This window comes from Bos indicus x Bos taurus, chromosome 24 (assembly GCF_003369695.1).
Source record: "Bos indicus x Bos taurus breed Angus x Brahman F1 hybrid chromosome 24, Bos_hybrid_MaternalHap_v2.0, whole genome shotgun sequence".
Classification (NCBI taxonomy): Eukaryota; Metazoa; Chordata; class Mammalia; order Artiodactyla; family Bovidae; genus Bos; species Bos indicus x Bos taurus.
In genome coordinates, this window is record NC_040099.1 from 32,421,909 (window position 1) to 32,446,231 (window position 24,323).

At 37.3% G+C, this 24,323-nt stretch overlaps 1 protein-coding gene across 9 annotated transcripts in view; it reads right to left on the reverse strand.

Annotated features, from left to right (window-relative positions):
* Positions 1-4,032: 4,032 nt before the first annotated feature.
* The window catches only part of IMPACT (impact RWD domain protein), a 31,910-nt gene continuing 11,619 nt past the window's right edge, over positions 4,033-24,323 (reverse strand). For 4 of the 9 annotated variants that reach the window (XM_027525767.1, XM_027525765.1, XM_027525769.1 and 1 more), the window contains 8 exons: positions 22,262-22,347; positions 18,696-18,818; positions 16,547-16,644; positions 12,792-12,865; positions 11,028-11,113; positions 9,478-9,568; positions 8,011-8,201; positions 4,033-6,751 (listed from right to left, as the gene is read on the reverse strand). In XM_027525767.1, coding sequence (XP_027381568.1) covers positions 6,738-6,751; positions 8,011-8,201; positions 9,478-9,568; positions 11,028-11,113; positions 12,792-12,865; positions 16,547-16,644; positions 18,696-18,818; positions 22,262-22,347 — 763 coding nt within the window. In that variant the 3' untranslated portion in view covers positions 4,033-6,737. Of the gene's footprint in view, positions 6,752-8,010; positions 8,202-9,477; positions 9,569-10,983; positions 11,114-12,791; positions 12,866-16,546; positions 16,645-18,695; positions 18,819-22,261; positions 22,348-24,323 lie in introns of those variants that run through there. The other 5 variants (XM_027525766.1, XM_027525770.1, XR_003508424.1 and 2 more) reach the window with 4 other exon arrangements.

Consider the following 24,323-nt stretch of genomic DNA (forward strand, 5'->3'; position numbering starts at 1 on the left):
GTAAAATCTCTCTCCAAACCATGCTTTCAATTTTTTGTGTTTAAATCCAGAAATGGAATTGCTGGATCATACGGTAATTTTATGTTTGGTTTCTTGAGGAATCACCATACTGTTTTCTTCCATAGTAGCTTCATGATTTTATATTCCCACCAATAGGGAACAGGAGTTCCAATTTCTCCACACTCTTGCCAACATCTGTTCTGTTCTTTTGTTACTAACCATTTTAATGGGTGCAGGGTGTTATCTCATTGTGGTTTTGATTTGCATTTCCCTAATGATTAATGGTGTTGAGCAGCTGTTTGTGTGCTCACTGGCCATTTGCTTATCTTCTTTGAATAAATATCTATTCAAGTCCTTTGCTTATTTTCAGATTGCAGGGTTTTTGTTGTTGAGTTTAAAGTTATCCATATATTCTCGATATTATTCTGAGTACTTATTAGAAACATGATTCACAAATATTTTCTCAGATTCCATAGGTTACCTTTTCACTCTTTTGTCTTTTGACGCAAAGTTTTAATTTTGATGTTATCCGATTTATCTATCTTTACTTTCTTCACCTGTGCCGTTGGTGTCATTTCCAGTGAGTCTTATTAGTTTGTATTTTTATACTGGAATCAGATATAGATAAAATAATAAATGGGAAATACTGAGTTTAAAAGAATAAAGTTTCCACATAGAGTCCACATTGATGCCTACTTTATCCATAACTATACAGTCTTATTTTTCTTGGAGCTCTATATTCTGCTTTTTTTCCATGATGCAATATAAACATCTGGTTCAAACCTATAGGTGTTTTCCTTCTATATACTGTCAAGTCTTACCTCTGACAAAATATTCAATCCTGCCAACATTCCTTATTTGACAATATTTCTGCCACTTTGAAATCTGAATTACCCCTTGGCTTCAGCTGTGCTGTTGTGCTTGACTCTATAGCGGTGTTTCTTACTGAAAGGAGAAAAGACTCCTCTGGGATTTCTCATGCACACCTTCCCACACAGCCCACCAGTTGAGAATCACAGCTGTACAGGAGCCAGCAGCCTTTCTTCCTGCACACCACTGCTGGTCTCATGACTCACTTTCCTGTCTGGGCTCCAAAGAGATTCTCCATGTTGATTGGAGATCAGCCCATAATGCTGATTTGATCATTCCCTTTTTTCTTTTTCCTTAATATTTATTTGGCTGTATCTAGTCTTAGTTGCAGCATGCAGAATCTTTTTTAGTTGTGGCAACTGCAGCATGCAGGATCTTTAGTTGTGGCATATGAACTCTTAGTTGCGGCATGTGGGATCTGGTTCCTTAATAAGGGATCAAACCTGGGCCCCTTGCAGGGGTAGCCCAGAGTTTTAGCCCCTGGACCACAAGGGAAGTCCTTCCCTTTTTCAAGAAAGTTTCTGTGGGTTCTCTCATCAGGTAATCCAATTTCTCTGATGTCTGGCTTCTCCTTCATCCAACCTAATGCATCTGGGCCAGACAGAACCAAAGCATCACACCCAAACTAGCAGCATTCAGTAGGCAACGACCTGAGGGGTAGATGAGTAAGGTGGTAGACCAATAGCAATGAAGGGGCAGCTAACTGGCAGTGAAATGGCTTCCCAAAGAGAAAAACAGGTTAGACTTAAATGGTACCTCCAGCTACCCAGGTCAGGACCTGAATGCCATCTTAACTCCTTTCTTCCCTGCTGCCCTCAAATCTAGTGCCAAGTTCTCTCAACTTCCTCAGTTCAGTTCAGTCGCTCAGTTGTGTCCAACTCTTTGCAACCCCGTGGACTGCAACATACCAGGCCTCCCTGTCCATAGCCAACTCCCAGAGTCTCCCCAAACTCATGTCCATCGAGTTGGTGATGCCGTCCAACCATATTATCCTCTGTTGTCCCCTTCTCCTCCCACCTTCAAATCTTTCCCAGTATCAGGGCCTTTTCCAAAGAGTCAGCTCTTCACATCAGGTGGCCAAAGTATTGGAGTTTCAGCTTCAACATCAGTCCTTCCAATGAATATTCAGGACTGATTTCCTTCAGGATGGACTGGTTGGATCTCCTTGCAGTCCAAGGGACTCTCAAGAGCCTTCTTCAACAGCACAGTTCAAAAGCATCAATTCTTCAGTGCTCAGCTTTCTTTATAGTTCAACTCTCACATCCATTCATTACTGGAAAATCCATAGGTTTGACTAGACAGACCTTTGTTGGCAAAGTAACATCTCTGCTTTTTAATATGCTGTCTAGGTTGGTCACAATTTTTCTTCCAAGGAGTAAGCATCTTTTAATTTCATGGCTGCAGTCACCATCTGCAGTGATTTTGGAACCCCAAAAAATAAAGTATTTACCTCCTCAATACTCCTTAAATCCATTTATTTCCATCCACTTCCCCTATTAGTAACTCAATTCAGGCCATCGTCATCTCTCATGAGAGGCTCTTTTCATGCCCCTTTGCAGTGTAGGAGAGGAAAACAGATTTTCCCTCTACCATTCTGAATTCTTGGCTAAAAACAGATTAACAAGAGAAAACAGTTTATTAACACTATGCTGCATGTATACACTGGAGATAACCAGGAAAAAAAAAGGGTAAAACTTTCTGAGATGGACCAAGCCACTACTTTAAATACCATCCTCAGCTAAATACAAAGGAAAGATTTGGGGAGTACGGGGTGGGGAAAAGGCAATTTACAGGAAGGTGAGAGAAGGAAGTTTCTCAGCAAAAATTGCCCTGCTGGCAGATAAATCTCAGGTTAAAAAGTTTTATCTGGTAAAGCTCTCTTCCGGGTATAGGTCACCCTTCTAATGTAAATTTTCTTCATGAATGTAGATTTCGCTTACAAAAAGGTAACTCCTACCCTGTTTTCAGAGCTTCTGCTGTGTTTGCAGTTTTCAAAAAAAAAAAATCAGCTCAAAGTAACTCAATGTGCCAGAGATATATTAGGGTGGCATATTCAGGTGTCAGTACCAAGATCTTACTGATTACAGACAAATCTGATTTTTTACAAAAATATATTAACCCAACTACTGAGCTCCCACTTTGTGTGAAACTTTACACTAGTGACACTTCACACATTATCTCATTTTATTCAACCCTCCAAAATCCTATGAGGAAGGATTATCAGTCCCACTTTACAGATGAGAAAAATAAGGCTCAAAGAAGTAACAGACAAGTTACAAGATGGTTCCATGCCCAGTGGAAGCAAAATTTAAAGCTAACTCTGGCTTCCAAATCTACTTGATTTAGAAACATGTACTTGTGAGGTATGTCTGGCTGTCAAATGACAAAAATAATACAACTTGGTAATGAGTTTGATGTTCTTTATTCAAGGAAGAACAGTCCATGGATTGGTGGAGTGCAGTGCCTGGCAAGCAGCAGAGCACCCTTACTGAGAGATTTTGGGCAAGTGCTATTTTTACAGGGATTAGAAGAGGCAAGGCAGGAATGACATGATTGGCTAGGAGGTCAGGAATTACCTTCTAAGGTGAACAGGCCCTATTTTCTCGGGCAAGGTAAGCTAGCTAAACTGAGTTGGAGCATTGTGATTGGTGTAAGTTAGGCTTTCTGGACAGTCCAGGCTGACTTAGGTTTAGATTTGTGACATGGGACAGGCCACTGGGGCAGCCTCCATTTTGTGCATCCTGATCATATGAATTAACTTTATCATGCCCCTAAACAGTACGCAACTCAAAATCTGGGTTAAATGGAAAAAACAAACAAATTTCTTTCTAGGTCCAGAGACCCAAATCTCATCTGTTAGCATTATACTTTTGACCTGCCTGTTTCTCTTTCTACTTGGGTCTATACGAAGGGTTGGCAAAGTATGGATCACAAACCATAGTTTGCCTCCTGAGTTAAGAATGGTTTTTACATGTTGTAGTATTGTATTTATAGTTAGAAATATGTATCTGGTCTTCATCCCCGTATCTGGCACAGAACCCTTAATAGTTTATAATAGTGAGAAATTGGAAAAAAACCTAAATTATTGGAAACTAGTTTTTACTATATGGTGAGTAAATTTTGATGTGCCCAGAATATAGAATATGACAAAGCCATAAGAAATTAAGCCATAGAAGAATATTTATTGACATGGGAAAATGTTAACAATATACCTCTATATGAAATATGCAAGATACAAAACAGTATATACAGTTTAATACCATTTTTATGGAAAGAAAAATAGCCATATATACAAAATCATGCATAGGAAAAAAATTGAAGCATACCAAATGTTAATAACGTTATCTCTAGACAGTGGAATTACAAGTGGCTATAGAATTTTCACAATAAATTTTACCTGCCTTCCAAACAGTATCTGCTTCATGCTATTCTTCCTTGGTTGTGATCAATTTGATATAATTTCTCTTCAAATAGGCTCTGTATCATGATATATACCTCCAAATCATACTGCTATTCCATTTAAAAAGTAGATGCTACTGGCTCTTTCATACTGGCATATGGAGAATATTTTTAACTCACACAATATACTATAAAATATGCCACAGCATAGATCTGGCTATAGAAAATTATTATTTGGAGAATTTGAAAACCTTCTAATAGAGAGAAATTTTAAATAGACAAAAGGATACTATAACTAGTTAGGGGTCCATAATGAAGAGTGTGAAATAACTCAGGTTCCATAACTGGAGACTTCTGGATCTCTCCTTTTTACTGGGCAAAGGATATTAGAGTTTTTTTAGTCTGGAAAATGTGGTTAATAAAAGAAGCAAAAATAAGTTGTTGTTGTTGTTGCTGTTAAGTAAGGGAAAATGGGATCAGAGATTAAAAGGTTTTCTATAAAGATGAATCCCAGGGACGGGGGAGCCTGGTGGGCTGCCGTCTATGGGGTCGCAGAGTCGGACACAACTGAAGTGACTTAGAAGCAGCAGCATAAAGATGTAAATAAATGTTAGATAAAACAGCTAGAAAGAAATTCAAATTTGGTGTTGCAGAAAAATTAACTCACATTTTTCTGTAGCACCAGTTCTTACTGTTTTTTATCTTCTTTGACAGGTTTTGACAGGCCAAAACTGTAAAATCATTTTAATGTTAATAGCCTTTAAGTTCTTTAACAGTTAATACATAAAACATACTTTTTCAAGGAATTTGAGGTAAATGTTTTAAATAAATATGGGTTACAACAATTAAACACACTGACAACAAACGTAATTCAGATTTTACCTCTCAGAATCCATTCTAGAGTAAAGCAGTTTACTAAATTCTAATTAAAAATCCCAAGTCAAGATGTTGGATCTCCTAAAATTAAAACATTAGAGAATAGAAAAAAAAACAGTGTGTCCACCTTTCTTTGATGTTTTCCATGCTCCAGCACCATTCCAAACTGCTTCCTTATTTCTGTTCCCTCTCTTTGGAAGAGAATTTCAGGCAAATCTGTGACTAACTAATAATTTTTAATAGTTGCTTACAACTATTATCTGAAAGGGAATAGTTAATGACTTATAATACCTCACAGATAAATTTATTTTCTAAATGCCTAGAGTCCCGGGGACAGGGGAGCCTGGTGGGCTGCCGTCTATGGGGTCGCACAGAGTCGGACACGACTGAAGCGACTTAGCAGTAGCAGCAGCAGTAGTGGTAAACTGTACAACTTGCAAATGAAAAAAGCAACTTTTATAAAAAACTGATGAAAGGAAGATTTTATAAGAATGGGGGGGAAAAAAGAGGGATTTTTCTCTGTTTTTCCCATCAAAGATTCGTTCCTTCTCTCCACAAATCATGGAGTTGAGAAAGATAGCTGCAGTATGAACAGGAAAAGTGCGCCGCATTCACAGAACTACACGGCACACCGCCACTCTGCAGCAGCGGTGTCCTGCCACCTCTATGCCATTCCACAAATGCCCCGTTAACCCAGCACAGTTGTGGCACAGTTCTAACTCCTCAATGAAGATCACAAGAAAAGTACTTCCAGGTTGTTCGAAGAAACCAGACTATTACACCAATACATTTCAGCGGTGGGAGGAGACTACTGGCACACCATATTTATTGCTTAACAGTACAAGAATTAACCAAAAAAGTAGACTAGAAAATCACTTTGAAAATTCACAAACACCAATTTGCAACAGAAAACTGAGGCATAACACTTAAGCTAACAAATCTGTTAGATGAATTATCACTTCAGCACATTAACTGCAGGTGTATACTCCTGGATTTTCACTTAATCCATTACGCCATGATGAACAATATAAGATGAAAGGTGACGGACTTATGAACTAAAATCACAAGAAGAAACTCTTGAAGATCAATCTTCAGTGAGCCCCTAGTCCAATAAACCATAAAGAACAGTAAAAGGTAATACTCACTTAACAAAATGAGAATCCCAATGATGAGAAATCAGGTATTCATGTTCCTCTAGAGACACTTGTTCCCCACCTAACAAAGGCACTTGACATGTAATGAAATGGACAGTTAACTCAGGTACTGCCCTGGGCAACTGTTACCCTTCTAAAATTAGATGCAGTGGTGATTAACTTCAAATTAATCCTTCTGAATCAGCCTGAAACACACATGAAAATATCACAAGTTCTCTATATTGGCAGATGATATAACCAAAGAACAAAAAATATGCTGGTGTTCACAATGAATTGGCTGACTTGAACAGTCCAGGATTCTCTCTCTGCACAATATATTCTTGGATGACCATGGAATTTGTATATAATTATATGCAAATTAACCTTTCATATAGTTTCAGATGTTAATGTTCACTCCTTTTCTTGTCTTTTCTTACTTTTTTGTTCTTTCCCAAAGCCTTAGATGATTCCTCCTGAAAAAGACGTAAATTAATGTAGTATCTTCCTACACTTGAAAAGTGAAAGTGAAAGTCAAGTCGCTCAGTTGTGCCCGACTCTTTGTGACCCCATGGACTGTAGCCTACCAGACTCCTCTGTCCATGGGATTCTCCAGGCAAGAATACTGGAGGGGGTTGCCATTTCCTTCTCCAGGGGATCTTCCCGACCCAGGGATCGAACCCAGACCTCCCGCATTGCAGGCAGACGCTTTAACCTCTGAGCCACCAGGGAAGCTCTTAGGAATCTTAAATCCCTACACTTAGGAATCTTCAATCTAGTCATATAGAATACGCAGAATAGTGAAAGTGTAATTACTTCCATATGTACCATCTTTCCGTTTTATAGGGCTCTTTCACTTATCACACTCTATTTTAATATTTCCAAAACAATCAAGGATAATCAAAGAAAACATTTATCTCAGTTATCTAACAGATTTATATTTGAGTTATTTCAATATTATTTATAAGCTTACTTTTTTATTGGGCTTCCCTGGTGGCTCAGACAGTAAAGAATTTGCCTGCAGTGCAGGAGACCGTAGGTCAGGAAGATCACCTAGAGAGGGAATGGCTACCCACTCCAGTATTCTTGCCTGGAGAATTTTATTATTTTCTGTGAATATATATATTTTGTCCATGCTGCAGAGCTTGAGGGACTGAACCCATGTCCCTGCAGTGGAAGCCTACAGTCCTACCACAGGACCCCTAGGGAATTCCCCTTAATGTTTTTTAATCTACTGTTTATTTTTCAAAGTAAGGCAGCAAAATTTAAATGAATTAGATATGAATGTATCTGAAATATGAAACAAAAACCTCAAAATATGAAGGGAGAAGGCATCTAAAGGCATGCCAGGGAAAAGGGGATATGCTTTGACACTAACAGAGAATATTAGAATTTTATGGATGTTTTTAAAGACCATCCAGTTCACTGTAGCATTAGCTACAAGTTCTACAGGCCTCAGCTTTAGGGAGTGGAAACTGACTGGTCTTAAGGTTTTTATAAAACCCCATGAATCTACGAGATTAAGGTCTGAAGAGATGAACCAATCTGCCCAAGATCACACGAGTCAATCATATTGTTCTGACCAAAACCTAAGCCTCTAGTTTCCTAGTTCAATGGTTCTTCCAATATATGCCACTCATTCTAATTCACTCTTAATTTTCTTTTTCATGTTTTTCTTTCAATCTCACAGGCAACAGTGAGACACTCTTTAGATACAGTATCAGTAACCACTTACTGGTGAATTTGTGTAGTTCTTCTCCACTAGAATATTTCTGGCACAGTTGTTGATATGTTTGAAGCGATCTGGTCCGAGCAGAACCCCTCCATACCAGCGTGATACCACCACCATGACATCTCTCACATTCAAAATCTGTTATTTTCAGAAGCATAATTATGTACAGATATGGACAAGGACAAATGTGAGTTCTAAAGAAAAATGAAAAAAATATATATATACACACATATAAAATTGCACATAAAATTTCCCCCTGACTTTAATGGCATAACCATGAGTGAGCAGAGTGAGATTAGTAACAACTGAGGGGACAGATGTTAGAATGAGAAGGGAATGTGGAAAACAATCACTGTGCTCCAGTGTCCTCAAATCCCAAACCTGGGGGCCACCGGTCAGAGTGAAAGGGAGGCCATGCAGTAGGTTCCAGTTCTTGGTAACTTCAACCAGAATAGCTGAGCTTAGGCAGGTTTCTACTCCTACGTCAAACAGCAACACAAAACCTGCTTCTGCACAAACTGCTAGATAGAACTGAGGCTGTATGAGTAATCGCTGGTGCCTTCCGGTAAGGTCTGCCACAGTTTGACACTTGTCAAATGTTGCCCTTAACATGAAGCCCACCAGTCTACAGGCCTGACCCCCACAAAGTTCCTATTAAGGGAAGGCCCTGGTTAGAAAACAAAGCACTACATCCAATGGCAGAACAAACTACAGCAGCTACCTTAGGGGGAAAAATCAATCCATTCTTAAAATTAATGAGCACTCAATCATCACCAGACAGATGAAGAAAATCCAGCAGCATGAAAGAGAAAGGACAAGATAAACTAAAATGGACAAGGAGAAATTTAAGGAAGGAAACATCTGAAAAAAGAAACTCTAGTATACTCAGAAAAATTTTAGAAGACACTGCATTCATAAAAGCAGAACAGCAAGCACACTATGAAAAGGGAAAAACAGAGAACAAGAAAGAACTCCTGAAAATTAAATATGGTTGCTAAAAAAAAAAATTTTTATTCAACAGAAATTTTGGAAGGCAGTCAAGAAAATGTCTCAGAACATAAAGCAATGAAATGGACAACTTAATAAAAAAAAGAAACATTCTGGATCTACCCAGAAGTCCAATATCCAACTAACATGAGTTTTACAAAGACAGAACAGAGAAAACAGAGGAGAGCAAACTGTCATGAAGAAAAAATGATAACTTTTTCCAGAGCTGTAGATAATCTTCTATTGTCTATCACTGGAACAGCTTGAAAGCCCAGCACAAGTTATCAACCCTTTGCTTTCTGCCCCATATGCAGTGGTCAAAATTGTCTCTCAATCAATGTTTAAAAATTATCTACTAATAAAACCAAATATGGCTCATTATATATCATATAACTGACTGACTTGTTCCTAAATGGAGCTCTGTTTGGTTGAGAAATTTTACGGCTCACAGAACAGGACTGACAGGGTTTAACTCACACTTACCTCCATGAGATGGAGAAGACGCCCACCAGCTGCTGTTTCCCCGTCATCCTCACAGTCCTGTAAGAAGGTCTGCTTATCCTCACAGTATATTCTAGAAATCCATATCACAGTGTTATACTTTGAAACCTTGAAATACTGTAATAAAAGTTATACCCCTTCATACTTGTTGCCATTAATTTACTTCCAAAATTAGCATATTTATTTTAAAAAATCTTTCTTGATATATATTGGTTATATTTTTACTGATGATTTACTATCCAATATGCTTCCCTTTCTATATTCTGGAAAGTTAAAATCATGGGTACTTCCTGTGAATCAGAAATGCTACAATTTCAGAAAGTGAGCTTACACATCTGACACTCTCTGCTTCTTTTAATCTTGAAGCTGAGATTAGAGAGAGTAGTCACTAAAAAACGTTTACTGAGAGTCAGCTGTCTGAACATTACACATAAGAGGCACTAACAATGGTATAAAGGAAACAGGTGGTATACTGTAATCAGAGAGCCTACTCTCTAGTGAAGGAGACAAAAAGTACATTAAAAAAGATGGAGGTGCTAAAACCAACCTAAGTCAATATTTTATACTTTTCTAACATCTTATTCTAGCCACGAAGCATTTATCTTCCCCACTATAAGGACTGTAAGATTAATTTTTCTCCATAATTTCCCCCTGGATAGTTATCAGTATCAGAAATAAGTCACAGTGTTTTTACCCATTTAAATTATCTAGAAAGTTAGCATCTGGGATAATAAATAGGGCTACACTATAGTTGAATAAGCTTGGCAACTAAGTAAGAGGTATAAAAAGAAAACAGTGCCAGTTAAGATATGCCATCTAGTGGATTTTTTAGGCCCCTACAAATAGTAATATTCTATCTAGGACTAGGCAAATACAGCAAAGGTATCTTTCCAGCTATTGTGATAAAAAGCCAAACACTACCTTATCTATACACCTAAGTCAACTTTATTAATTTTATTATACCAATCATATTCATTCATTCATTCATTCATCCATCTTTCCATCTACCAATCCATCTATCCATCCACCAATACATTTATCCATTCATTTACTCAGTAAATATTTACTGCCCAGTTCGATCCCTGGGTTGAAAAGATCCCCTGGAGGAGGAAATGGCAACCCACTCCAGGGTTCTTGCCTGGTAAATCCCATGGACAGAGGAGCCTGGCAGGCTACAGTCCATGGGGTCACAAAGCGTCGGCTAAGACTGAAGCCACTGAGCACACGCACATGCATACACACACACTGAACCACACACACACACACACACACACACACACTGAACCAAGCTCTACTATTATTTAGAGTTGGCCTGATTTCAAGAAAAGAAAGTTAGTACTATTAAACAAAATTTTATATGGCAACTTTAAGGTAAAAAGGAGTCAGGGATTGACTTTAAGAAACAAAAGAAGAAATTTAACTATATAAATCAGTACTGTTAGGTTTTGTTTTATTTTAAAAAGAAGTACCATGGACATTTTCACTAACCCTTTCCTCCCATGCCAGGAAGACAATGATGCAGGATCCAATACCTGTGTGGACCAATGGCCTGAAGAGTGCCCCATAACGCCAAAGCAGGAACACAGCCCCAGAACCAGGAAGTAACCTTAAAAGGACCCTAAGCATTCAAAACACACAACACAAAGTCCATGGACCACATTCAAGTTATTTCTTTAACTCCCCGTGGAGTCCTTTAAGCCTCCACTTTGTACCTTAGTCTTCTCTGACACACAATTATGACAAGCTAAGCTCCTTCATTCCCAAATATCAATTATATAAGGGGGTGACTTGGAGGGGCTGCTACATGCAGTCAGCTGACATCTGTGAAAAGTGATAACTGATCACCATCAATATGCAAAAATACTCAAGTACTTAAACCTGGGGCTTGAAATACACTATCTGGCACGTTATTTAACTTTTAGATAACTTAAAATCAATATCGTGTCCAGTGATTGTTGAAGGGGCAGCCACACAGCCATGTATTAATAGAATAAAATAAAGATAAATAGCATTAAATTCTCAAAATCAGATCTACCACTTAATGATAATGTGATCTAGAAAGAGTTCACCTTTTTATAGTGGCACAATCACTTAAATAATTAGAATTAACTCATGTAAATTGAGTGCACAGAGTAGGCACTCAATAAAGATGCGAACTAAATGAATGGTACCTATTAACACTTTTACAGCACATTCTAACCACTGAGAGCAAGCACAGTCTAATCTCTACTTTATATTGATGACCCTAACTCACTAAAACACCAAAATTCTATACCCTGATACTCTAATAAGTAGGGACTTATGTAACAAATAGGTTTTAAGAAGATTTGGCATTTAACGGGATGTGACTTAGTAATATTAAAAACTCCCCAAATCAAAAGTGATAATTTTTTTGAGTTTTCTGAATTTTAGATAGCCTAAATTTTACAGATAGTCTCAATCACATTTTAAGTTTACATCGAATTCCTATGTCTATATTCTGATCTATTTTAGTCCTAAACTATGTTAAGTCTGTATAAATTTGAATATTTTAAAAAATACACCCTTCATCTCTTTACAACAAATTTTGCAGAGATTTGTATAAAACCTTCATACTCAAAGATGTGTAATGAAAGAAGCACTCTAAATTCACTGCTAACGGGAGCATAAATTGGTTTAAAAAAAACTTCAGAAAAAATTTGGTAATATGGATTAAGAATTTCAAAAATGTTCACATTTTTTGATAATTCTACTTCCAGGAATCTATTCATTTTTTTCCTTTTTACGTACTTCTGTTTCATTTCAAAAAAGAATATGAAATAACCAGAACCTATCCTGAGAAAATAATCTAAAAAGTATACAAAGATGTTCACAGGACTATTCTTTGTAATAGTTTTAAAAAATGAAAAACTAAAACAAAAAAGAAATGGTTAAATAAATTGTGGTATGGAACCTCAACCAAATATGATAAAGCCATTAAAATAATGTTTATAAAGCAATATAACAACACGGAAAAATGCTTTTGTTATCTTAAGGAAAAACCTGGATACTAGAATGAAGCATTAAAAAATAAACTTTGCATAGAAAAGACAGAAAACATTTCACAATATCAGTTACACTGAATGGCAGAGAACGGTTAACTTTTCCTTTTTTTCCTGCCGTTTCCAAATATTTCACACATGATTATTACTTTTACAATGGAAAAAAAACACATAATTGTTTGTTTGTTTTAAATCATGGATCTGTTCCCCACTTTTTTTTTTTTTTTTTTTTTTACAAACTGCACATTCCTGAAGCAGTGATTGATGATCACTTACCGGTACGCATAGATGTTGTGGGTGGCACTAGCAATTTTCTTATTCTCATACAATTTGGCAAGAACCATTTTCACCTTAAAAGCAGCAACAATATAAATAAACTGGTATTATTTTTATTTGCTCTGTAAATGCTAAAAAAAAAATCTTAAAGCATATTGATAAACATACTGTTGAACTGAAATTAACAGTTATTTAAAGAATCAACTACATTTTGAAAAAGCCATTTCCAAAGTTTTCTCCTCATTTTAGGGGCAAAAACTGAATTACTCTAATTGGTACAAAAAAACAGTTCTAGAATTTTTGAGCACCAGTTTTCAAGAAATATCTGAGCAGTAACCATGTCCAAGGTACTTGCATATAAGAAATTTCCCCCATACTGTAGAGAGAAAGTTAAATGAGAATATGAGGATTTCTAGAAATGGCTCTGAAAATTTACCAGCGTGAGAGGTGCAGACTAATGGTATGTTTCAAAACTTATGAAACTAAACTCTCCCTGGAAGAAATAAGGTTCAGAGAGGACCTAACAAGAGCCAGAATTTGAAAGGTAAGTGACAATTCTGCATCAAAATGGAAGAGTAGGGTGGAGCAAGAAGAAGTCATTCCTTCAGAGGAAAGAGCATGTACAAATGGACCAGATTTAGTAGGAAGAAATAAACAACGCTTAAATTTAACTGGGGGCTTCCCTGATAGCTCAGTTGGTAAAGAATCCACTTGCAATGCAGGAGACCCTGGTTCGATTCCTGGGCCAGGAAGATCTGCTGGAGAAGGGATAGGCTACCCACTCCATTACTCCTGGGCTTCCCCTGTGGCTCAGCTGGCAAAGAACCTGCCTGCAATGCAGATCTGGATTCAATCCCTGGATTGGGAAGATCCCTGGAGAAGGGAAAGGCTACCCATTCCAGTATTCAGGCCTGGAGAATTCCATGGACTGTACAGCCCATGGGGTCACAAACAGGCGGACATGACTGAGCAACTTTCACTTTGGGCTTCCCTAATAGCTCAGTTGGTAAAGAATCCACCTGCAATGCAGGAGACCAGGGTTTGATTCCTGGGTCGGGAAGATCTGCTGGAGAAAGGATAGGCTACTCACTTCAGTATCCTTGGGCTTCCCTGTGGCTCAGCTGGTAAAGAATCCGCCTGCAATGCAGGAGACCCGGGTTCAATTCCTGGGTTGGGAAGATCCCCTTAAGAAGGGAAAGGCTACCCACTCCAGTATTTTGGCCTGGAGAAATCCCTGGACTACATAGTCCATGGGGTCACAAAGAGTCAGACATGACTGAGTGACTCTCACTTAGTTGAAATGGAACTTTAGATAAACCACAATAGTTTTATTTTAAGTATGACCTATGCAATAATGTTTATCTGAAATTCCAATTTAGGTAGGTATCCTGGTAACCTAAGCAGGGACATAAAAGAGAAAGGTTCAGAAAGTGACCAACAGTTTTATGTAGCTCTGCCTTTAGAGTATGAATGTAACAGATGTATCAGATGATTAAAGCAGGATCATATCACGAAGTGACTTGTATAACGTGTTTGAATTTCTCCTTGTAGCCAAAGGAAATCAGCAAAGATTATTGAGTATGTGGGGGAAGAGTATCTGACACGTGGTCAGATCTTCCAGAAAAGCAGTTGGCAAGAGGCACGGATGAAACTGGAGGTAGGGAAGACTGAGTTAGAGACGGGGGGAGACCAATTTGGATCAGAAATAATGCAGTTTTGTGTTTCTCAGACTCAGATTCCTGATTAGTAAAGTAAGTAGACACTGACCTCTAAGATTTATTTCAGCTCTCACAAATTATGATCCTGTAAGTCTAAGTGACTATAATCAGAAATGGAAAAGGGATCCAGGATGAAGAGATTCAGAATAGAATGTCTAAGGACTCTAGCAACAAGATTATAAGTAATGGCCAAGGGAAAAACAGGGTTTCTGAGAGAACAGCTCAGAAGCTTGCGCCAGAAGCTCTTATCCCGATCACAAATTAATGAAGAAAAGAACTTCCTCTTCCAGAGACTAACAGAGAATTAAAAGGCAACCTGGTGCAAAAAATTATATTCCTATACATAGGGCTTTAGAAGAACTTGGAGAGACCAAAGGGAAGAAGACTGATGCTTATTCTAAGACTTCTCTGGTTAATTTAACTTCATAGGTATACTGAAATTGTCTCTTACATTCATAAAGTTTAGGGTAGATTATAGCAGCAAGGAAGAAGAAAACAATTCTGCTGAAGAGATTGAGAAAGACATAGAACTATGAATACCATTTTTGACTGAAAAGTTTCCCTAATGATATCCTTTGGTGGCTATCAGGTCACCTAAAATCAGAAAGCTGAAAGGAAAAGGAATTCAGGTTGGAAAGACTGGGGTCAACCAGTCTGTCTACTGTCCCCCTACTTGGGTAACAACAAATCAGGCCAGGTTTTACAGAACTCCCATGTGATGTGACAAATGATTTTTTTTTTTTTTTAGACAAATGATTTTTTAACAAGTGAGTAAGCCTCTTGAGAAATTTGTATGCAGGTCAGGAAGCAACAGTTAGAACTGGACATGGAACAACAGACTGGTTCCAAATAACAAAAGGAGTACGTTAAGGCTGTATATTGTCTCCCTGCTTATTTAACTTATATGCAGAGTACATCATGAGAAATGCTGGGCTAGAAGAAGCACAAGCTGGAATCAAGATTGCCGGGAGAAATATCAATAACCTCAGATATGCAGATGACACCACCCTCATGGCAGAAAGTGAAGAGGAACTAAAAAGCCTCTTGATGAAAGTGAAAGTGGAGAGTGAAAAAGTTGGCTTAAAGCTCAACATTCAGAAAACGAAGATCATGGCATCCAGTCCCACCACTTCATGGGAAATAGATGGGGAAACAGTGGAAACAGTGTCAGACTTTATTTTTCTGGGCTCCAAAATCACTGCAGATGGTGACTGTAGCCATGAAATTAAAAGACGCTTACTCCTTGGAAGGAAAGTTATGACCAACCTAGATAGCATACTGAAAAGCAGAGACATTACTTTGCCAACAAAGGTCCGGCTAGTCAAGGCTATGGTTTTTCCTGTGGTCATGTATGGATGTGAGAGTTGGACTGTGAAGAAGGCTGAACGCCAAAGAATTGATGCTTTTGAACTGTGGTGTTGGAGAAGACTCTTGAGAGTCCCTTGGACTGCAAGGAGATCCAACCAGTCTACTCTGAAGGAGATTAGCCCTGGGATTTCTTTGGAAGGAATGATGCTAAAGCTGAAACTCCAGTACTTTGGCCACCTCATGCGAAGAGTTGACTCATTGGAAAAGACTCTGATGCTGGGAGGGATTGGGGGCAGGAGGAGAAGGGGACGACAGAGGATAAGATGGCTAGATGGCATCACCGCTCGATGCACATGAGTTTGAGTGAACTCCGGGAGCTGGTGATGGACAGGGAGGCCTGGCGTGCTGCGATTCATGGGGTCGCAAAGAGTCGGACATGACTGAGCGACTGAACTGAACTGAAAGCATCATAATTTTCTGTACCACCAGAATAGTTTTTTCTTCTTTGAAAATCCGTTAGTTAAGCCCTAATCAGAGTCTGCATATAATTTTGAAAGCAGTCATCATAAATATTCCATGATTCCCAATAATTTGGGGGTAGAAAAATCAGCAAATAATTTTTATCTTGAATGAAAATTAAAAGCAAAAACAAATATATTATTGCAAAACCATCTGCTTGAATTACTTTGGTAAAACAACATCAAAGTGAACTGGACACAGTAAATTTACCTGTTTGGGACAAACTACTGGAGCCAAGTGTGCCTGAAAAGTACTTCTTCGGTCTGTAATAGGAATGCCATGATCAATTGGAGGTAATTCTTCTATTTCTATAAATGTAAAGAATTATGTTACTTTTTAAAATTCTTACATACAAATACTGAAAAACTGGTAAATGGTATAGTGGAGGGAGTTAGGAAAGAGATGTAAATTACATGGCCAATCAACTCAAATAACCAATACTGGTTGTCTATTAAATTACAATTTTAAGTAAAACGTTCCCCCAATATATCCTACATTAAGATAAAACTACTTGACTTATAAATGCTTCTCACCTGCTAAGTGGTCACCCAGTGAAAATGGCAGGTTGGCACACAAATCCTGGACTGTTTCAATAGTATAAGTTGGCAGAATATCTAACTTTTAAGAGTATAAGGGAGTCCTGAGACCAAAAAGATCAGCTAACAAGGAGTATTTATTTATTTTACTGTTGATGGACCTCTGGGTTAGGAAACCTATGACTTCACTTTGTACAGCTGTAATATAGTACCTTCTGTTAATAAAACCGTTCTGACTTCATAGGATTGAATTCAATATATCAATAGTACACCATATTGGTATTCCATTGAGTACTTAATTTCCAGTTATTCTGCCCTTTAAACAAGCTTAAGAACAATTAATTTTTTTCTATTTCTACAAGCCAGTTTACCTTACAAGTGATGAAATACTTCAACTAATTCATATAAAAATATTTCTGGAGCATTTTAAATAACTTGCCTCAAATCACCGCTCTGGTTTACGGCAGGACTAGGATAAGAAGCCAGGTTTATGGAGGATGTTTGACCTTCCCCGAAGTTGTGTTCTCTTTTTGAAAAGATTGTGACCACTGTACTGGTACACTACTAAGGTCAATACGAACTGGATGTGATTTATTATGACTTTGATTTTCATTCTTTTTAATAGTGAATCTTCTTTCTCTAAAGAAATCCTATGCCAAATCCACAAATATGTAAATGAATAAAAATGGGAGCTACTCAGAGTGAAGCAGGGGCAGGTATCCTGGGTCTTCTTCCCCTACTCATTCACTTCTTTGTCCTCTCTCTTCCACTAATTTTAGGACAGTATGCAAGAACTTTAAATTTCCATTCACTATTTAAAAGGTACTATATGATAGCAGAGGAAACTCCCTATCTTCAAAGAAAATGAACATCCTCTCTGGTCTATCATGGTTTTGTAAGACACTTGAGGAACTGACGATATCATTCAAAATTTTAAAATACTAAAATGGAACATACTTTCTGATAGAAACACAGAGCTTATTTACCACAGCAACCTATTCATAAGTTGAATGCTACTCGATTATGGAATAAATTGGAGCAAAAACTAAAATCTTAAAGGCATTTCATTAGCTTTAGTTCAGTGGTTGCACCTTCAATTACTGTATTTATATTTGTTAGCACAGACTAAAATTTAACTCTGAGCCATCAGTAGATCTAAGATTTTAAAAATACAAAAACAGGGTATGAATTGAAAACATTAACATAGCTTTCTTAGTTTCAATTTCTCCCATCACTAATTCAAAACTCTAATAGCAAAAAAAAAAAGAAAGAAAAACTAAATTTCTATTTTTGTCCTCACTATTCTGATAGACTTAGGAAACACCAAAATGACCAAGAGGCAGGAAAAATATAACCCAGTTCTCTGTAAATTAATAAGAATTCCTTAAAAGGTAACAGTTTACTAAATCTCTATACCATTCCAAAAACAAATCATAGTGCTACCACCCTGTGCTGTGCTGAGTCACTCAGCTGTGTCTGACTCTTGTGACCCCATGGACCGTAAGCACGCCAGGCTCCTCTGTCCACGGGGATTCTCCAGGTAAGAACACAAGGGTGCGTTGCCACGCCCTCCTCCAGGCGATCTTCCCAACCTAGGGACTGAACCCAGGTCTCCTGCATCGCAGGTGGATTCTTTACCATCTGGGCCACCAGGGAAGCCCAAGGATACTGGAGTGGGTATCCTATCCTTTCTCCAGGATATTTTCCCAACCCAGGAATCGAATCGAGGTCTCCTGCATTGCAGGTGGATTCTTTACCAGTTGATCTACCAGGGAAGCCACATCACTACTGTCCTCAAAATAAACTAGTAACATTCACTATACCTGTTCGATTTTCACTGACATCAAAATCCAAAGTTTTAACTTGATTTTCTGGTTGACATGCTAAAACAAGATCATCTTCACATTCAACGTCTTCCTCTTCAGTTTTCTTCTTTACGTTTGGGCCTATGTGGGTATGAGACATTATGAGTGATCATACGACAGTAAGAAATGACACTTAAAAAACTTTGAGTCTTGATCTCTAAACATTAGTCTTCAACAGAATCAACCAGTGTTCCTACAAGTGGTTGTCTCCAGGTTGGGACAAGGAAAATGTAAGACGTAAGATGGGCTGGGACATCTTGTGATTGCAGCGAGTAAAGGAATGTTCAGAAAAAGATGGGAGCTTATAAAAAGAACACAGGAGCCCACCTGCAAGCATTCTGAAAGGCCAAATCTGGAACAATTTGAGCAACAAAATAATGACAGTATGGAATTTTAGCTCACTAAATAAAATGAGTTCATTCTAATGTAAATAAATAAATGTGGAGAAGAGACATCTTGTTCTCACAATACAATTCCAATTAACCATACCAAGAAGGAAAGAAAGAAGTGAGAATCACCATATTGTTACAACACTATATTGTTTATAAATATTGTTGGTAAGATACACTAATAGATACTAAAATCAGGGGGTGGAGGGATGAAAGTTTGAAGACAAATAGGGTATTAGCACAGCCTCAAAGTATCTCTCCCAAGAGACTTATCAACTGTGATAATTTGATATGACAACCTAGATAGACCATGGTACACAGATACTTGGTCAAACACTGTTCTACGTATTTCTGCAAAGGTATTTCTTAGATGGAATCTACATTCAAATCAGTTGACTTTGCGTAAAGCAGATTGCTCTCCACAATGCAAGTGAGACTCAACCAGTTAAGGTCTTTTTTTTTTTTTTTTTCACGTAAGGTCTTAAAAAGGACTGACCTCCCCAGACAAGGAGGGAATTCTGCCAACATACAACTCTCACAGCCTTGAGTTTCAGGATCATTTCTTCTCTACGTCTCCAGGCTGTCAGCCTGCCTTGCAGATTTTGGACTTTCAAGCCTCCATAATTTTGTGAGCCAATTCCTTAAAATCAATCAACCTCTCCCTCTGTCCCCAACCTTTCCTTCCCCTCACCTCTCTCTATAAATGTTGAGTTGGCCAAAAAGTTCACTCAGGTTTTTCTATCACATCTTATGGAAACCCCAAACAAACTTTTTGACCAACCCAATACATAGATACATCCACACACACATACATACATACATAAGACACACACATTTTATTGGTCTGTTCCTCTGGGAAACTTGATTAATATAGTAACTTTATAGTGGAGTCATTTAGCAGGTACCCCCTTAACCAAGGGATCAAGGTAAATATCACCAGTAATGAAGCGTATCGATATCATTAGCTCCTTGATATAGTACATACACTATGCAGGACACAGTATCATTTCTGTGGTATTTTTGCCAAAATGCCTAGTCTTACTCCAGTCATGAGAAAACAGTGGACAAACTCAAGGTCACGAAAGGTCATAAAAGTGAAAGAAAGAATGGAGAACTCTTATAGATTAAAGGGAAGTAAGGAGAAAAAATGCAACAAAGAATCCTGGACCAGATCTGAGAACAGCAGAAAGAACACTAGTGAAAATATTATTATATTATATTTACCAATGCTTGCTTTCTGTTCTTGATAATTATACTATGGTTATATAAGATGTTACTCAAGGAAGCAGAGTGAGGGATACAGCAGTTATTTCTACTATTTTTGCAACTTTTCTGTAAGTCTAAAATTAGTTCAGAATTTTTTAACAGTTGTAAATAACTACTTCAAGATTTAATATTTCCATAGTAGAAAAATTAAAATAATAAAGAATAAATACATACTGAAGATTAGTAGTAAAATAAAAATGAATTACTTGTCAAGTGGGTGCCCTGGAGAAGAAAATTCTCATGAGATATCCTGATCACTTCCTTTTAATATGAAGTCTAGAAAATTTTTTATTAAAAAATTCTGAAGAAAATTTTGAAAAATTATAAATTATACAACCTAAATCAGTAACTCAAAAAACTGAAGTGTGGCAAAACTAAGTTATAGATATAGGTGGGAAAGGGAAAATACCATATTAAAATCAACAATTTAAAAACCTTCCTAAGAGGTGAGTGATTCCAAAGTATTGGAGTTCTACATTTCTACTAGTATACATAACACTTTTGCAAGTATCCCACATTCTAGAGTGGTGGAATTGGCAAAAACTGATTTTGAGACCACTCTTCTCAGATGCCCTGAAATGCCACAAAATCAGAACATGAAGCATAAAAAGTCAAGGAAAACACTTCAAAAAATACTGTCCCATGATCGGAATATCTTCAGACCATTTATCCCTTTGATTTTAATGGAAGCAGTAAAAATACTTGCTTCTATAGAAAAATTGTAAAATGCTCTGAAAAAATACATATTTCTATCAACTTCAAATGTATACTGATTTTGGTAAGGGAATCCTCAATAATTGGTTTCCTGTAAATAACCTTCTAAAAATTAGTAAACAGACTATTGAATTGTTGTTCTTTAATCCTTCTTCTCCCCAAACTGAAAACAATTCTATCAGTATAACAATAAAAGTCTATTTGGAAATAAAATCATACTTAGTAATTTACAAAAGTAAAGTCTTTTGTAGTAACTGGAGCAAAGACTAGCAAAGTAAACAGAAAACATAAGAAACTTCTATGCTGTTATGTACCTATGATTCAACAAAAGAATAATAATAAAGCAAAATATTAATTGTCAAATGTTCTGAAATTAGATAGTGGCGATGGCTGCACAACTTTGGAATTTACTAAAAACCACTGAATATACATTTTAAAAGGTGAATGATCATAGTATATGAATTCTATCTCGATTTAAAAATCAATTTTCAAAGTTACTTTTTATACCCTAAATATTGGTCATGTTTTCCAAAGTTCTTTTTCTATAAACATAAGGCACCCCACTCCAGTACTCTTCCTGGAAAATCCCATGGATGGAGGAGCCTGGTAGGCTATAGTCCATGGGGTCACTAAGAGTAGGACACGACTGAGCGACGTCACTTTCACTTTTCACTTTCATGCACTGGAGGAGGAAATGGCAACCCACTCCAGTGTTCTTGCCTGGAGAATCCCAGGGACGGGGGAGCCTGGTGGGCTGCCATCTATGGGGTCGCACACAGTCAAACACGACTGCCGCAACTTAGCAGCAGCAGCAACACTCATTTGAAGCTAATGTCTAACTTATATCAATAATGCATGAAGAATGTTACATGGTTAATATTGCCATAGAAAGCAAAGGTTTTTGAGCAAAGTTCTTTAACCATAAAATTCTATCTCTGTAAGAGCTTATTGTAATCTGAAACCAAAGAGGCTGCACCTTATTGAAAGAAATAACCATATTTACATGAGTAAAGAACTTTTCAGAGAATATATTTTATCATGTAAAACCATAAAACAGCATATAGATCTTTATATTAAAAGTTCCAGTGAGAACATATACATGAAAATTTAATTACTGTAAATTAAAAGAGCAATGATAACGTTTTTCAAACATACCTGGTTCTGTCATCTGAGATTTTTGTATCAGGACATCTCTTATTTTCTCCACCCACAAGTAAAGAATACTTTCACCAATATTCTGGCTAAACAAAATTCAGGGGAAAAATTGTTATTAAAAAAATTCTTTCTCAAATTCAAGATAATACAGACATATTTATAATCTAAGAAATTAAATTATCTCTAGCCATGTGTTTTTTTTTTCTGCCTTGCTGCGCAGTTTGTGAGATCTTAGTTCCCCAACCAGGGACTGAACCCAGGCCCTTGTAGTGATAGCTCCAAATCTTAACCACTGGACCACCAGGGAATTCCCTAGCCATGCCTTTTAAAAGGAAATTTATAAAAACATGAGATTTACTAACATTTGTAGATGAATATTTAATATATCAATATTAAAAATCCCAAATGGCTCCCAAATTAATATTGCTTACTTAAAATAAGTAGAAGAGCTACAACCAAAGAGGGGAAAGAGAATTTCTGAACTTGAACGGAATTAAGATAGACATAAATATGACTTTGTTTCTGTCAGTGAATATAACTGTAGTGCTGATGCCCAGTCACTGCTTGCTTTCCTCAACTTTTTGAACAATTTCACACCACTTATTTTGTATACTTATTTCAACAATTAAGAATACAAAGCATTTTAGAAACTCCCCAAGAAAGCCAATTTACAAGACTAAAAGACAAGCAATTTAAAGCTTTAGATTCTTATTTTGTTTTTGATATAATATTCTATTGCCCAAATTCACTTCGGTTCCAAAGAGCTGTCTGGCTGCATCAGATAATTGAGTCCATCTCAAAGGCTCACTGAGAAAAAGAAGTCATAGTTCATTTCCACAGAGTTATGTTAAATGATGGCAACAGCAATAAAATAAAGGCCCAAGTGTCTATTTTTTAGGGAATGATACTAATTTTAGATGTGTTAATATGTGTGTTTAAGGAACTCACCAAACTACTTCATAACACCTTACCCCTTCCTCTAACAGTTGCTCTTGAAACCATTATCTCTCTTTATCACCACTCATCAGCACCCAAAGGAAGCTTTCAAAACAAGCATACAGAAGAAAACAACACTGTTTTCAAATAATTTTGTACCCTCAAACACTCCCATTCCACCCATAATCCCTGAGCACTAAAACGATCCTCTGTGCTCTTTGGCAACCTGTCTTATTTAGAGAGGGCAAAAGTCAACTGGAAAAGTTTTAAAAATTAAGAACGTTGGTTGAGTTGCTTTTAAACAATTCCTACTCCCTTCCTCTCTCCTCCATAAAATAGAGAAAGGTAAAATGTATTGAATATATACTAAGCTCAAAGTACATTATATATTGATATAGCAACACATTTAATGCTCATAATTTTCTAACAGACTAGGCCTTATTTTCCCATTGTACAGATGAGAAAGCAGACCTGGAGAGATCAATTAACTTGCCTAAGACAGTCTTATAAGCAGTAAGAAGTCCAGAGCGAGAATGGGAATGCAGACTTACTCCAGAGCTCAGGTCGCCCACATCACTTTGCTCTCCTAGCAAGCAGCTGTGCCCTTAGGCAAGCAAGACACTTGAACTGCCTCAGTTTCCCCACCTACAAAACAGATTTACAGCATCTTGTCTTACTTTACAAAAGCAGTCTCTTTTCAAGTGGACCTGTCTTAATTCACTCAACAGATCTGTAAGGGCCTCGCCTTTACACCAAGCACTATGTGCAACCCTGAGGGTGTAGCAGTGAATGAGAAAACTGGGTCCCCTGTCAGTGCTTGCAATTATTGTTCTTAAAACTGTATGCTTTTCTATGTAATTCCCTCCATCTCCTAACACCATTCTATTGAATTCATCACATCATCATCACCACCAAAAGGAGCAGCACTAATATCTAGTGTTTATTGAACACCTACCATATGTAAGATGTAGAAAATGCTTGGTTACTCCACTTAATCTTTACAGCCCCCTTTGAGACAGGAAAATCATCTCTCTGTGAATATATATTCACATTCAGATTTGTTATTTTTGTTAGGGGACTTTTGGGGGAAGGGACAGTGGAAAATGCCCTGGAAGAATTTCTGCAG